The 17,927-nt window shown below is 36.5% G+C and overlaps 1 protein-coding gene across 1 annotated transcript in view; it reads left to right on the forward strand.

The window, feature by feature from the left end:
- Window positions 1-17,727, forward strand: part of LOC112126655 (neuroendocrine convertase 2-like) — a 121,746-nt gene extending 104,019 nt beyond the window's left edge. The window contains exons 3-4 of the mRNA XM_024226128.1: window positions 17,286-17,532; window positions 17,603-17,727. Coding sequence (XP_024081896.1) covers window positions 17,286-17,532; window positions 17,603-17,715 — 360 coding nt within the window. The 3' untranslated portion in view covers window positions 17,716-17,727. The remainder of the gene's footprint in view (window positions 1-17,285; window positions 17,533-17,602) is intronic.
- Window positions 17,728-17,927: the final 200 nt, after the last annotated feature.

Here is a 17,927-nt window from a genome sequence, read left to right on the forward strand (position 1 = left end):
GTATGTTTTTTTCACATTCTACATGTATTTGTAAAATTTAAACAATGTTTATAAATCCCAGGCTCTGAAGATGATCTCAATAAAGATCGAAACCTTGGAACGATAATGTAACTGATTTTCTAAACCTACATATCACCAGATCGCATCTCACGATCTCCGATTAATCATTAACTAACGGTCACTAAGCACCATATACAGGTAATATAGTTCTAACTAATAGTATTTAGCCTCCCGTGAAAACAAATAATATAAAATTTTCTTTATTTATTACCATACTATTACTATTACACCATTTTACTAGATTTCCTAAGTATTTTTTTTTTCAATACCACCGTCAGCTAATGATTTTATTTTCTTATATATTTTTAGATCATTAACAAATAGTTTAATTTGGCATGAGACAAAGCGCTTTGAAATCTCATTTATAAAAATGTTAAAAAGTAACGGGGATAAATGGCCTCCCTTTGATATTGCAGAAGTGGCATTAATGGCTTTTGATAGAATATTTCGAACAGCAACAAATTGGGTTCTAATTTGTAAGATAGTCATTGATCCTATTCAGGAGAGTACCATGTATGCTAATGGCAAGTATTTCACAAAAGATAGCATGACCTACTCTATGATAAGCCTTACTAAAGTCAGTATATACAAGTTTGTCAGAGTATTACCTGCCCTTCACAAATCCATGCTGGGCTTTGTGCAAAGATTTTTAATCAGTCGGGTTATTTTATTAAATATAATTTTTTCAAATATTTTTGGGTTGAATGAAACTTTACTTTTAATTCCGTAGATTGTTATTTTTGTTTGTTCCCAATTTTGTGTATTTGTATTACATGATTAGATTACATCCCCAGGGACACCAGTTTTAGATAAGTATTATATACGATAGACAATTGTTTAACGAGAACGAATCTACATTCCTTCGGTAATATAAATAGTTGGAAAGGAATCAGGACCTTTTACATTACTACGTTTTAGTTGTTAACTAACTAATAGGATAAAGAGTGTAACGTTTCTTTACTATTGTAAAACATCTGTAGAGTGTGTATTTTCAGTGTTGTGCTAACATAAATAACGCTATCATGACAGCTTTGATTAAGCAAAACCCGGGTGCTTGGGATCCAAAGCGGCAACACGGTTGCAAAAAGTGGTTGGGTCAAGTAAGCAGTTGTTTTTATATGGTTCTAAAACCATCGGTTTATGCTGTGATAAGAAAACAAACGTATGTTATAAGTTTGATCAAAATTAGATTTTTACCACGAAAACGTGTATAAATCTTGAAAGGCACTTATTTATTTGAGGTGTAAACTTGAGGTTTCATGTTTCAGTCAAGTACTGGCTTACGAGGGGACCTTAAGGATGTGTAATCGCCGAATTTCAATTACACTTTTTTCGTCGTACCAGAAATCACGTGGTAAAAGAAATATTAAACATGTCCGAGCCTTTTATCCAATGTGCTCTAGGAACCGAAGAAAAAAATGAATTTAAATAAGTTAAGTACTTTTATTTAATGTAGATTTCTGCCTTTTTGTACGTGTATTTTAAGTTTATTATATATCAACCGCTTCGTTTTTTTACGTACTGTCAAAAATTGATATGTGAAATTGTTTTCAATGAGGTTAGATAAATATAAAAGTTTGGAAAAGCCAAACCACGCTTCGAGTAAAGTATGCCAAAAAATTTGTTTTGAAAAAAACAACGGATTCGTTTTAAATACGAATTTTCATCACAAATAAAAAATAGACATTTTTGGGCTGGGTAGCCGGTGTATATGTATCCGAAGTTCGGTGTTCCACTTAAAAATGCACAACTTCTATGAATTTTATTCAAATCAATGTTATGACAAAGGGAATCTAATGACTGATCTAATGATTGATAATTAGATGACCATGGTTAATAGAAAAATATGTCCTCAAAATCTCCTCCTTAAACCAACAGTTGTACTTAAAAATTCAAAAATGTATGATAGAAACTTCTTCCATTTGAGCTCCAATTGTTTTGCCCCATTGCAAAATTCCCCTTTGGTTACTGCCTGACCTTGCCGAATTTCCACTTTATGATGTAAACTATAGGTTTCGCGATCTGAGCCACCAAAAATGGTCTAATGCGACTACTATTTTCACAAATTCTAGGTTCTAAATCGGATGGGAAAAAATGGCAAACTATGAATCCTCAAACAATAAATATGCTTCGTACCGTCGCCCTGATGAGACTGCTTCCTCTTTCACTTGCGAAATATAAGAAATCCTTTTGGCTCTTGAATATGCACAATCTATCGACGACCATCACGTATTGCATTGTTCTGACTGTAGGAGTGGATTAACCAACGTCTCGACTCCAAATTTTAACAAATCTTACAGTTCAAAATTGGCAATTAAAATTATAATTGAATCGATTTGACAGGCAAATTCTGATTCTATGGTAAAAGACCACTGGTCGTTGATCGGAAACGAGAGAGAGAGAGAGAGAGAGAGTGAGTGAGTGAGTGAGTGAGAGAAAAAGAAAGAGAGAGAGAGTGTGAATGAGTGAGTGAGTGAGTGAGTGAGTGAGTGAGTGAGAGAGTGAGTGNGAGAGAGAGAGAGAGAGAGAGAGAGCGAGAGTGAGTGGATAGATCTTGATTCACACGGGAAACAGTACCTACAAATGATCGGTCAGGAAATAGTGAAGTGTGTGCTGTATCCAACCAATAAAAAAACGCGGAACATATCATACGGTACTGCAGAAAATGCGAGAAGGAAATAAAGACTCTTTTTCATACACTATACCAATATAAAAAATTATGACAACCGTGGAAAATTGGATTTTTCTTCTTTTAGCCTGTCTCAACAACGTTTAGATTTTTGTCATTAAGAGCAAAAAAACACGAAATCTCCTCAAACGTTTTATTTGATATTTCCGGTTCTAATTTAAATATTTAAGCAAATCAACTTATGCCATTACGTGAAAAGCCCAACACTCCGAGGGTTGATATGACCTCTGCTGTTGCGAACCGATCGTAGAAAGACAATTGTAGAGTTATATAAAACCTTCGAATATCTTGCATGCACAACAAAAGAAAAAAGATAAAAAACACATTTTAAAAAATTTATCGAACTTCATTAGTATTTTTCGACCCAGTATCACCAAAAAAGTTGTGCTAAAATCAGTGATCGCAGGTCCTTTGCCATTATCATGGTATTTTAGGTCAATTAAAAAGTTCAATTATGCTTGGCTATATTAAATTTTATTACGATGAAATTAATCACTATCAAGTTCACTTTATCCCATAGAGCTCTCTCGGTCTATAATTCATGCCGAAGCGCACGACAGATTTAAGGATATTTCATTTAAAAAACGATGTGTAATTTTTATACACTTTAATCAGTATTTATCAGTACATATTTTGTAGTTTATTGGAAAAAAGACTTGGGTTAGAAATTGAAATTCAACAGGAAAATATTGACGTTTCGAATGGCTTCAACCCCTTTGGTCTTTTATGAAGTAGCGCCGATGACTTATTCCGAAGTCACGATTTTTTCATTTAAAGTGCCTTTTCAGATTTCGGCCTCTTGCCGGCTGACAGTGGACGTTAGAAGTAATCTCAATATCATCATGGAGAAATGGAATTTGTACTATACAAAAATTGTTGCATATTGTATGCAGTTGTAAAAAAAATGTTCTAAGAATCTAGACTATCTTCTGGATGTGAGGATGCAACAGTGGCAGTCTCAGTGCCAATCCCATGGCTGAAATAGAGCAAGGTCAAGTTTGTCTAAACGTATTTACTAGCATGAATGAACGTTTGGCGGAATATTATGTACCACAGCGATCCTTACCTAGGATCCTTGTTTAGTACATGATGTTGAACACATGGATTACATGAAGTTAATGTACATCGGGATGAATGTATTTAACGACGGTCAAGAGAATTAACGATGATTAGTTCATAACAAGACCGAAATGACATATTGTCGATAGACCCTGGGGCTAAATTACATCGGATTGATTTACAACCACTTGACAGTGGTGAGTAGTCTACGTTAAAAAACAGTTTCTGTTAATACTCGCCCATTTTCTTTAAACAACTACGCTAATATTTTATAGTTTTTATAGGGAAAATCGCTTTTGTTCCAGTAACCTGATAAAACTGCCAGATCCCGAACTAATATGGCATTTGACTGTTTTGAAGCATAAATCAGACATTTAGTTTATTTTGTGGAGCTGTTATTTTTCCCGCAAAGATTTATTGACGTCATTTAGGTTCAAGTGGTCTATTGACGGTGTCGGGGTGGGGCGGTGAACGACAGGCCCATATCAGAGGAAATTGAGTTTCCCTGTCAAATATGTTTGAACGAAGGGCACCGGGCAAATCTTTATCTGCAATACATCACTGGTCGCTGGACGTCTGCTAATAAACCCGTTAAAATTTCTCAACACTCGTGGACATGGGGCGTTCTGTTGAATTTTTTCCAACGCAAAACTACTTCATTATATTTTTTTAAAAAAGTGTCTTTTGCCCCTTTACAGTAAAGCAGGGGCATTTTCGAATTTCTATTGTAGTACGTATAAGAACCGCTGTATTTTTACTCAAATCACCTGTAAAACTATTGCTGTGAACGAATAAATATTTTTTGTACTTATCCCTATTGTTTACAGATTTATCATTCAAATGTTTGAACTTAATACTTTCGTAATATAATCATGGTTTTCTCTTTTGTAGATGGGTTTTCAATATATAAACATATATATCAGTCAATTTTTTACGTAGAAGAAAATAGTAGGATAGTTACCTAGTTTCCTACTTTGTTCGGTTTCAAATGATTTATTTCTATAACAATGCTATGATATCGTACATATTGAAATACACAATTTGTACAAAAAATTTCAATGAATGAATTTCAATATATCAATATATTGTATTATATTATTAAAATGACAACAGTATACCAAGATAAACCTTGCCAGGAAGTATCCTCCCACATATTGCAACTTTTTTAATTAGAAAGAAATCAGTAATCCTTTTTTTAAATAATATTTTTCCAAAATTTTACTGATTGTGAGTGACAGTGTAAAGGAAATAGGTCTGTAATAATAACTGTGTAACATCACTTTTTGTGCTTTATGAAATGAGATAACAATAGATCTAGAATTCAGTGGGAAATGTCTTAGTTTAAACGATAAATTTTAACTTGAAGTAGAGTAAGATGTACGATGAGAGAATTTTCGTGAACACAAAATTTGATAAATTATGCTCAAAGGTGTTTTTCTCTTGTTACTTCGAGGCAATGGTTTTAAAGGTACCTTTATCTTTATGCGGGGAAAGGATTACTGTATCGTGATCAAATATGTAGAGAATTATTTCTGGAAGGATAGGAATTTCAGCAGTGTATATCGTGTAAAGGAGAAATCGAAGGATGCTCCCCTTTAGGACGCCAGCTTAGTTAGGATGCATAGAGGGTATCACTGTGCCCTGCCTAATTCTGAATTAACGGTTAAACAGGTGGGATTTTATGATTAGGCAATATACACTGGGTAGAATGCTCTCCAGCTTGGAAGATCTTGGAAGAAGCCAATATTTGAAAAATAAAACTAAACAAGGGAAGGACACCTTACTTCTGGACACCTTACTTCTGGACACCCATTTTCAACTAACATTTTCATTTCAACCAAGTCGTTACATAAAAAGTATAATTAAATTTAAAAACGTTATAATAACGTCGAATTCGGATTAAATCCACACGGGTTATGATTTTTTTTGTCCGGAACTTGGAAGAAAAAATTGACATAGCTTAAAAATGTATATTTATATTTCTATAAAAATTCATATTTATCAGCCTTACAAAAGGACTTTAATACGATCCTACTTACTATTTTCTTATCCTACATATAAAATACATGAACAATAACGACAGAAAACTACGTTTAAATTACATTTTGTTTTCTTATCCTATTGGAAAAACGTTTCTAAAATTTTTCGACCTAGTACCACCAAAAAAGATTTCTCTAAAATCAGTGATCTCGTTTGTAGTCTCCCGTTGTTAGTGAACTAATTTAAACGCTTTATTATCGATTTCTTTCGTCACAACTGCATTCGTGCGGGAAAAATTATATGAACTATTTATTTATAATTGTTAATTAAACGACGAAATCTTTAGTTTTCACATTTGAATGCGTGATGTATTTAACTTTCGATTCAGCGAGAATAGGCGGGCCGAGATGATCATTAACGATCGAACTGTATTCCATCACCTCCGCAGAGGGTTTTTCAAGGCTACATGATGAATTAACGCCATGTGGTATATATCGAATTCAAACTGAATTCATTTCAAGATAAATTTAGATTGACGGTAAAAATGAGGGAGGTAGTTCGAGGTGATGACATCGTGTTGGATCAGTTTGCCTTGCTTTTAACTTTTGTTTTGTCACGATTATATCGAAGATAAGGAAGTTAAATGAACCAGTATTATTTAACGAAAAGGTAAATTACGATTTTTTTCCATCTCTGAGGTTCTATCCGACTTCCCACGGTTATATATCCATATATAGCTTTACTCCACATTATTTATTCATACAAAGGTTTATTATTGATTTTAACTTATTAATTTTAAGGGGATAACTGTCGAGTTGGCCGTTTGCCATAATTGTCGCTTTTTGAAATTAGAATAACCTGGTCAAAACTCTATTTTAATTTTGTTGTTGAAATATACAAAACAAATCCCCCCCCCGACTTTTTTTCCGTCCAAACGTCAGGCTCAACGTGGCGCAACACTGCATTCATATTCAGTTCTCTTTTAGCAGAATAAATTTAAACAAGAACTGGTCGTTGATGATGTACTTTGGTCTGCGAGTCGGTGAACTCATGCACTTACTGGCCCTGTCTCCACTAGCGGGTTTTTGAATTAATCAAACGCCCATCTTCAGGGAAGAACGTCTTAAAATCCTCACTGGAGAGTAATTAACCATACTACATTTTTTTTAGTTGGATTATAATTAATTTAGCTTATCAACGTCACAGAGAACAGTCGCAAGTAAGTGTGATAGGTTGTTTAATACTTTCTTGGATTCGTGAGGAGCGGTGAAGAATTCGCAGTAAATACTTTCTGTCCAATAAATAACATACATCACATACATGAAGGTATAAAGATTGATAGATTTATTTCACCACGCAAAGTTAAGCCTCTTGGACCTCTCTGTCACTTAACGNTGAGTGATTTTAATTGGCAATTAAAATTATAATTGAATCGATTTGACAGGCAAATTCTGATTCTATGGTAAAAGACCACTGGTCGTTGATCGGAAACGAGAGAGAGGAGAGAGAGAGGAGAGAGAGAGAGAGAGAGAGAGTGAGAGAGTGAGAGAGAGAGAGAGGAGAGAGAAAGCGAGTTATTGATTAAGTGAGTGATAGAGAGAGGAGAGTGCGAGAGAGAGATTGAGTTAGAGAGGGATAAGAATAAGATCTATATATACATAAAAGATCTATATATAATTAAAAATATCTTTGACCCTAAGATATTGGATCAGATTGAATGTAGTTTTGCAATATTTCTTATTTTAACGCGTAAAAAGAGCCCCGGAGTAGTTAAGAAGAAATATCACGATTCAATACCAACGTCCTCAAAAATTGGGAAAAGAAATGATCTAAATGTGTGATGGAATTTTGTAGCTTGTTGAACAGGATTTATTTATTTAGGATTCTTGTCTGTGAAGTGGTCCGCCTATTTTTACTGGTTTAGTGGGTTCATGTTTAAGATGCAGAAGTTCATGCATGGATCAGTTTATGTAAATAAAGACAAATTTGTCTATTTATCTATGATAAACAGATTTATTAGATTCTTTCCACAATTGTACATTTAAACTCGTTATCTATCAGTTCTAATGGTATACCTACTAAATTCTTCTTGTACGACGTCACGATTTATCACACTTTCTTGTCTGGTTTGTCCAAAATATTTTTTCTATATACCTTTAATCGGTAAAATTGTATATAGATGTTGAAACGTGATTATGAATGTAAATTCATTCTAAGCGTATTAAATCAAACTTTTTAGTTAAAATTTACAAATTTTTTGTGTTCGTGCGTGACAAAATTTATCTTGAATATTTGCTTAGAATTGAATGTTCACATAAATTGAAATGCGAGTGAAAAGGAAAGAAAAGAAACATTCGGTGCCACGTAAGTTTTCCTTATTTATCCCGTCTACGCTTGAATAACAGAAAATGAGTTCGCCTCAAAACAATGTCGACATTGAACTCAGTGGAAATTCTTCAAAGAATAGAAATGAAACGGGATTGTTTCGCCCACTGACCATCGGTGGTTAAATGTCAATCCGCCAAAACATGAAAGCTGCGTAATTAAATTGAAATCTATATCAGGCAGGATTGATCGCTCGGATTTTTTACTGATTGGACTAATTTTAACTTTGACTTATGAAATTATTCCATATTTTCTATAAACAATAGGACAACCTTCCTTTTCTTCCGGACCTAAAAGGGTTTACTGCAGGAAGTTATGAAGGGTAAGTTGTACTACACGTGTTAATAACAAGAGAACTAGATTAGGCTAATTTGATAAAAACCGTTCCTTTTAATAAGATTTGCATACCACCGATCATAATTATCTCGTTCCTTGAGAAATTGTGTTAAACGCCGAATAACCGGTTTGAAGTAGGAAATGAAAATTAAACAGAAAACTCATCATGCTATGGTAATTAAACAATCCTCTCGCAGTTTGGGCCAAAAAGCGATAAAATAATCAAAAAGTGTGTTTTATAATAAAAAAGTTATTTTATTGCTCTTCTATTTAAAACTAACTGAACCGCATAAATTACTAAACGAAAAAAATATTCAAAACTAAGGGTATGCCGCAATAACAAACTTAATATAAATAATATAATTGTTGATTGATTAAACAAAGCCCACATACAGTTTCTACATTATATAACTTTACATATATAAAAAAATAAAACTCAATTTAATACCTTTCAATTAATTAAGGTTTTTAGTTGAGATAAAAAAATTCAGTATCACGAGCGGGATTCGAACCCACGATCTTCGGCTAGATACGCCGCTGCTCGTAGAAGAAGCGTACTCCTCACCGAATTAAGAAAAGCCCATGATAAATTTACTTAATTTTGGGCAAAAGCCCGCACATGTGACAGGCATGCAAAGAGATGGCTCGACGTGCCCCACCGATTGTCCTCAGCTACATATAGAAAACGTGTAGGTATGCCACAGGTTATGAGAATTGTGTTTGAGCACGGCAGCGAATCTTTGGTTCCCATGTTCCGATTTTTGGAGAAATCCTGACCTTTGGTTGTTTTGTGTGTTTCTTTTTTGTCTAATAAGATTGAAAACATTTATTAGAATGAATGTGTAGTGTGAGAGGGCCGTTGGTGGAATATTGAGTTTTCATCAACTCTCAATTAGATTAGTTAGCCTTCCCATACTAGTTAATAAATACATTCAATCTCAACGCACCAAAGGAGACAGGCGAGATAGACACTCTCTGTACAGGTCTGGAGGCTATCAAAACTGTGTATTTGATCTCTCAGCATTACAAGTATTACAATTCATATTTTTCATTTACAATATTGAGATTCCCGACATTAAATTTCGTACTCTTCTTTCTTGTTCGCTGCGGAGACCTCACGCGCAGTAGTCATCATACACCAGTTTCAATGCCGCCTTCCCGCCGTCGTCATCCGGTTGAACCGCGTCCAGGAGGTGTGGTTGCCACCATTCCGGCGAGAGCGAGGTCCGAGATTCCCATCCTGCGAAGACACACAACTGACTGCCGGCAGAGGGCTCCTCTCCAGGAGACGGTGAGAGTTGAGACATCGATGCTGCTCGTCCCTAGCAGCGCCGCCGCCTGCCTGGTGATATCCTGGTTGTCGCCATACTTCGCTGTTTTCTGCCGGTGCGCCGCGCTGAGTGGAGGTCCTGCCGCTACGATCTGGACGTCGATGATGTGGCTGTTACCATCCCTCGTAGCCAGGAGGTCCGGCTTGAACGGGAGGTCGCCGTGGTGCTCTAGAAGAACGGTATACCCCTTCTGCTTGAGCCGTCCGGCGAGTGCAGCTATCACGGCGTCGTGGCGTAGAATTTTCCCGCCGTGGGTACGCCAGCAACTCTGGACGACATGCGCAGGGGTCTCCGGGGCGTCACATCCAGCTCGGCAACGGAGGTCCCTTCCGCGGCGCTGCTCTCCCCTTGCTGGCCTGGTCCTTGTGGGTAGAGCGTTGATCCAGGTCCGGGTGTACTGGATTTAGTTCCTGGAATGGCGCCGCTGTTCCTCCGTATCCATGCTGTAGACGCCTTCTCCTTGCTGGCCTCCCGTACTGCCGCTCCGTCGTACGTCATGTACAGCGCTTCTGCCCAGAAGCGCCTTCTCTGCTCCGGAGTCGGGTTGTCTGGCGGGAGGCCCCTCTTCCTCAGCTGCTGCTTTGCCCACGCTATACGCCGTTGGGCCGCCGTGCTCCCGATTGCTGCCCTGACTGCTGCCGATCCTCTCTCACGCAGTCGGTCGAATCTTCCAGCGAAGCTCCCTGGCACAAAGGTTTTTATGGCGGGCACCCCTCGCCCTCCATCCTTGATCGACGTGTGAAAGAAGGCTTTCGGGGTGTCCTTCGGTAGGTGCAGCCATCCTCTCACCGCTTTCCTCACTTGACGATCTATGGCGGTGAGTCGGCCGGCCGTCGTCCTTCCCAGTACCAGGGGGTAGAACAGCTTCGGGAGCAGGTACGTCCTTAGTACCTCAAGTCGCTGCTGCGGCTTGAGCGGGGCGACCTTGACCCTCTAACGGAGTGTCCCCAGTTCGGCTTCCAGCCTCATTTCCCTTACTCCCCGTTCCGAAATCGACTCCGAGATACCTCCAGGTGTCCAGAACCCCGACCTGCGTCAGGGATTCCCGGACACGGAGAATCGTGCCGTTTCGTCAATTATCATCTTTTTCCTTTTACCGTCGGGTATTAGGGAGAGTACTGTTGACTTCCCCGGGTTCACCTCGAGCCCATACCTGGACGCTGAGGACTCGAAAGCCCCTCGAAAGAAAACGAGCACGACGTCGTCCGCCAGCGCCAGGGCTCCGATTCTGTTCCCTTCTAATCTATATCCAATGTGGGGAGGAATTGTAGACAAAATCTCATCCATCACCCAGTTGAACAGAATCGGCGATAATGGATCGCCCTGGTGCACTCCGCGGTTCGGCCGGATCGCGCGCGATCTCCCTCTCCTTGACTCCAGGCATGTGCTTCCCTCTCTCAGAGAGTCTCGGCTATGTAGCGTCCCAGCTTCTCGGGTACACTCTTCGCAGCTATAGCCTCCAGTAGGCCCTCTCTACTGACGGAATCGAATGCCTTCTGAGGTCGAGGGTCGCGACATGTAGGCCATTGAGTCGTTTCTTCACATCACGGATTAGAGAGTCGAGCAAGATAATATTTTCCGCCGTCCCGTCAACGCCGTCTGTAAATCCTCTTTGATCATCTATACATATTACATGACTGATATAATTGATGGTAGTTAGTTATAAACATTAGTAGCCTCATCCTCCTTTTCGTAGCAAGAGTCCTCGAGCACTTAATGCCTTTTTCATGGTTGCATTCGTTATCAGCGTTAATTTTCCTATAAGGATAGAAGTTTTCAGTATTTGTTCTTATTTTATTTACAAGTCGTATTTCAACAGTCTGTTTATAATAGTTATCCAGATACAATTTTGGACCGTTTGCTGAGGTCGTCACGTGTAGAAAAACACACACATGATGATTATTGGTGATATTTGTTCCATTTTTGGATTTTAGACCACAATTTGGACTGTTGAATAAGGATTAAACATCAGGACCATGTTTGGTCACACAGGAGAGGCGGGTGATTGGAAGGAAGAGACTCAGAAGAATAAAAAAAGTTCCAGGCTCATCAGTGTTCATTCAGAAACTGGCCAAGTGTTAACCAATAAAAATAAAGCACTGTGATGCTCATAAAAAGCATATAAATGAAGTAAGATTGGACACAATACAGTTATAACTACCTTGATAGACTGACATTTTTACTTTTTTAGGATGGAATCTAGAACTTGTATCTTTTCTTTTGAGTTCCATCAGGTTAAGGGCTAAAAAACGAACGGACTTGGCCTCAGTGTAGATATCATTCTATCGATTGGTTAATTCTTTTGGAGGGGGTCTGGAACGTGGCATTTTTTTAACGGTTAGGTTTTTGTACCCACTTGTAATATAACTTGATTTGTATATAATTTTATGTATTAATCAAAATTTTACGTTTTTTTAACGTTTAATAATTGAGACTTTGTCTAAAAAAAGTTAAAAAATGGAAATTGCTAAGGAAAATGAGAAATAAAAAAAAAGACGGACAGATAAAAGTTGTTTTAGATCTTACAATTAATTAAGGTATTCAGTTGAGATAAAAAAGTCAATGGCACGAACGGGATTCGAACCCAGGATCTTCGTCTTGATACGCAGCTGCTCTACCACTTGAGCTATTGTGACCTGACGGTGAGGCTTCTTACTTACCTTTCATCTCGCCTTCTCCACACTCTTTCTCGCCCATATGGAGCAAATCTACACTCATCTGTCAAAAGTACAGCAGACCAATCGTCCAAAGACCAAAGACGAGCCGTGCCGTCTAACCGAGTCTCGCAGTGTCGGCCCACGGCATACCTGATGGAACGTCCATCGTCAATAAGTGCCACTCCACGTGCAACATCCTCAGCACTAAGTGGCATTTTTATGTTTACAACCTGAAATTAAGAAAACAACAAAGGTCAAAACTAAACAGTTTCTTCCATCAGAATTCAAATGAAAATGAATAAACATTTCAAATTCCGTAAAAAGTAAACATTGAAAAATGGTTTATTCCTGTTTTGGATTAAGGATGAAGTGTGTTTACCTCTAACCTGATATTCCCAATTTAAAACATAGCATGAACAAATATTTATTGATGAAAACTATGAGACAAATTAAGGGCAGAATTTTATTTTATCAAGAAAATGAAAAAAATTAATTGGGTGGAATTTTTTGCCTGTCAGTGTATATTGAGTAAATACTGGTATTTTTGTCTTATTTTTAGATTTTAAAAGAATATTTTATTCTTTTTGTGGGAATAATTTTTGGAGACTGTGTTATAAATACTGTTTGCCATAGTCTCATATCTGTGTTATAGATTTATGTACTCTCTATTTTTTTTATATGTTTTTTTTTCGCATCAGTTTTATACCATGTATTTATTCTTCCACTTTATGGCCTAATGTTGTCTTCGAGCAATGGCAACTTTAGCAATTTTGTTAAAAGTTAGCGGGAAATCCCGTGAGTTTAGTGATAGATAGTTTATATTGGTGCCAAAGAAATCAGTTTTGCCAATACTCGGGTAGGAACAAACAACCACTCATAACTCGCAAGATTTCCTGCTAACCTTAAGGAAAATTGCTAAAGTTGGCATCACTCTGAAGGAACTGTGGTAAAAAAAGTATTAAATTATACATTTTATATGAAAAATTTGTTTGGCAAATATAGCAGTCGATACAAAATGTACTGGTGGTGTGAAAAGCCAGTTAGAGGTAGAACATTATGAAATGGAGTGTTTAGATTGGCGTCAAAAAAATCAGTGTTGCCAATACACGGGGAGAAACATTGAAGGAAAAACACTGCACCCGTCCTAAAGTCATGGAATTAAACTTTATCAGATTTACTAAAGAAAGCTGTAAACATTGTAAAATGTCACCTTGTTTGAAATGTTATTTATCTTAATAATTGTAAGAAATTATATTATTTTATTGATGAAAAATCATGAGCAACCTTTTTCGAATCGTTATACATAGATTTTCTGAGATATCTTTACATCTTTACATCATATTTATGAAGATTTTAATGTGGATATCATCGAGTCATTTACGAAAATTGAGAAATCAAAAGTACGAGAAACCTAAAACAATTTTCTTTACATAAAACTAAAGTATTTATCTTTTCAAGTTCAGTTTATTCTGACATGTGATTATGATATCATTATATATAGTGATGATTAACTGTGACACTCACTCCATACCATTTATAATTTTAACATATATCATGTTCCATGACAATGCACCAAAGGGTTCTCTTCATTTCGTCTCTCAGTCAGATCTGCCTTCACCTGACCTGACCTTCAACAAAGATAATCCCTGTTTAAAAATAATCTTATAACCCAGGGCTACGTTATAAAGTGTGCATACAGAAGGCTGTTTCCACTTTACAGGGTTGAAATAGACAAATGGTCTTAATTAAATAAAATTAATCTATTTCTCATAGTCTTTACTGAAAATTTAGCCGCAATTTATGCCATCGTCTAAAATGTTTGAATTACGAACAAAGAACTAAATAATGAGTACTTAAATGGTACAAAACGTGTCCTTATTCAAATCCATGCAAATGGCATACGTGATGTACATGTTTTATGTAAGTTGACTAATAAAAACTAATATTAATTATTCTCCAGATACTGAACATGCAGGAAAAAAGTGTCCTTTATATAGCGGACATGAAAAAGAAGGTTTTCTTCGTTTCACAGCTGCATGATGTTGCATCTAATTTAAATTATTGAGCATTTATTTCTTCTACTTCTTCGTTAGTTTAATAAATAAATAAATATATAATATTATGTGAGTTTAAAATAAAAATCAAACAAGGCCTGATAGAATAATAAATTATATTCTTTGAATATGAAGTATACATCATCTATCAATTTATTAACTAAAGAAATATCTTCGTTATGGAAGGGTTTTATGCTTTATGATTGAAAATAATGGATGTTCAATGTCATGGTGAAATATCTATGAAATCATACAAAAAGTGGTAATAAATGTTAGCGATTTGTCCACGGCTTGTGCATATCACGTGGCCACTCGCCGCTCACCCTTGTCCGACCTCGGGATCCGACTGCGATTATCGTATAACACCCACGCTGCAGAAAAGAAATAATTTCTATGACGCAATCCGAGCGAAGAGGCGGTTTCGCATCGGGTTACCACTTGCGACTCAGTAAGTTCTCGCGACACCCATCGTTCGTCTTTTTTTCACTTTCTAAGCTCCACGAAGTATTTTGAAAAATACCGTGACAATTATTCCAATTAACCTTCCGATACGGTTCAGAAATAACTCGTGATAAAAGCTGTTATGAACAATTCATAATTTTTTATTCATTTTATTGCAATTGAAACGTGTGACCCAAAACTGAACAGTCAAGAGTACAGAAAACATACACAAACATTTTGATTTTAAAAACAAAACGTTAGTTAGAAAGAATAGATTACAACTAGATAATAACTGCAATAGATGCAATCAAACTTGTGCCCAAGGAAAAAATATATGTATCGTATTTTCATCGTATATTATATATATTAGCGGTGATAAAGAAGAATCATAATAAAATAATGACTGTTTATATCAAATATTTCATTGTTTGTAAAGTTATTGAATTTGTAGAAAATGAGTTTTGTAAAATAAGTTAATGATTTCATAATTGTAGAAGGCAAACACATTGTGTCGTCTTGGACACTCCCCACTAGCTTTAATTCGTCGTATGTTGAGGAATGTAGAATAGCTCACGGGAGCAGAGTTGGCGCTTGTCGACCCTAGTACCAATGCAGGACAAGATGTCCGGGGAGTCAATCCTAATGTTCAAGATATATTTATGGCAACTACATTTTTAAAATGTACCTTCTGACTTCTAGTGAATCCCAAATTTTTTTATTTTTATAACAGCTTCGAGGTGTTCACGAAAATGGCAGTTCTTATTAAAAATAACTCCTAAGGTCGGAGCTGGAACCGACGTCGTCAATGGGATGACCATTAAATTTGTAAATAAATAAGTCAAGCTCATTCGCGACCTTTTTCTTGGAAAATCCTACGACTTACACTTATTTTCATTTTAATTTAACAATATTATTTCGCACCAAGGCCAGAAATCGTCCAGAATCTTCTGCAGTAAACAACATTGCTCGAAAGAGTAAGTTGAACGAAAGATCGTCACCTAAAAATGAAGAAAATCTGGAGTTGTTAATGCCTCATCCAACATCAGTTAAAAATTATTTAAAGATCTTGAGATGCGATCTGGTGTAGGTTAGAAAAACATTTCTTTATCGTGCCAACGTTTCGATCTTTATTCGAAGATCGTGAGATGCGGTCTGGTGTGACGTAGGTTTCAGAAAAACATTTTCTTTATCGTGCCAAGGTTTCGATCTTTATTGAGATCATCTTCAGGGCTCAAAGTGTTTGTCTTCTATGTAATTGTGCCATTCTTGCGTGTCGTGTCGAGAGTGCCATCGAAGATGATCTCAATAAAGATCGAAACGTTGGCACGATAAAGAAAATGTTTTTCTGAAACCTACGTCACACCAGACCGCATCTCACGATCTTCGAATAAAGATCGAAACGTAGGCACGATAAAGAAATGTTTTTCTCACCTACACCAGATCGCATCTCAAGATCTTTAAATAATTTTTACGTGATGTTGGATGAGGCATTAACAACTCCAGCTTTTCTTCATTCTTAGGTGACGAAACCTACATCACACCAGACCGCATCTCACGATTTCTAAATAAATATCGATTAACGGTCACTAATCACCACACATTTATTCATGACGTTGTAAACGCCTAATTGTGAAAGATGGCTGTTTCATCGAGACAGCTTTTCAACATTTTGTGACATTCTTTCCAATCGATACAGTTTCTTTTGATTTTTTTTCCAATCTGTCTTGTGACAAATTTCATCTTCCAATTTTTGCTGCTGCAATTTATGCCTCCTCAAGTTAATAAATATTTCATTCCTTTTACTTCCAATCGATGAACGGTTTCCTTTTTGATATGTTTTCGCAGAAGGTCAGCCGCTGAAAACTTTCAAAACATTTTCAAACCGTTAAAGCCCTGAACGTGCAACAAAATTTAACAAAATTATTAAATACCAGCGCTCTCTTTTTGTCAGGGATAACGCGGAAATAATTAAACTTTATCTCAAATTGTCCAGACATTAATAAAATGATGATTAAAAAATTAACTTGGCTTAGAGCAGGAGTAAAACAGAGCTGGGATTTTAACGTGAAACTTTCATTAATATGTTAATTTAGACAAAAATGTTTTGCATTCCATGTTTAAAGTAAAAGAAAAACCTGTGACAAACATCGTAGTTATCTACGTAAATGACTGTGGTGTCGTTTCACGAACGATTTCCTGACTCGTTAGATAATTTTTCAAATATGGAAAATAAAATTCACCCAATTATAAAATATCACATTTTGTATAACCTTCAGTCTTATTTCTATTGTAGGTGCAGTACGCATACCAGCTCCCGGGGTTCAAGAGGGTGAAAAGAGGTTACAAGCCTCTGAACGTGGAAAACCTCGTACCTCATATCAAGCCGGAGCGAGACCCCACGGACCCATATTTCACGTTCCAATGGTATTTAAAAAACACCGGTCAAAATGGTGGCAAACCTAAGCTTGACCTGAACGTCGAAGCAGCCTGGGCGCAGGGTGTCACAGGGAAAAATGTAACGACCGCAATTATGGACGACGGTGAGAAATAATATCTACTTTTTCGAGATTTTGCTTAATTAATTTTTTCTTAATAACAACTCTTTTTTAGGTGTCGATTACATGCACGAAGATCTTAAATATAACTACGTAAGTAATGCCATTAATTTAACATGTTCAATTATTAATCAAGTGCATAGGGAAACTTGGCTTAAATATTTATAGCATAATTTGTGGAAGAACGTTTGCACTAAGTAAAATCTTCTAATCTTCCAAAGAGCATTACTTACTCCCTTCCTTTTCTTTATATATACTGGTTCTGTATTCAAACAAAAATTAATTATGATATATACGATAAGAGGACTAATATCAGTAAAAAGCAAATAGTATAATAAAAGAGAACAACATAACAGATACTAATATGTAGTACTGCTGAC

Source organism: Cimex lectularius, unplaced genomic scaffold, assembly GCF_000648675.2.
Source record: "Cimex lectularius strain Harlan isolate CLEC.00 unplaced genomic scaffold, Clec_2.1 scaffold66, whole genome shotgun sequence".
Classification (NCBI taxonomy): Eukaryota; Metazoa; Arthropoda; class Insecta; order Hemiptera; family Cimicidae; genus Cimex; species Cimex lectularius.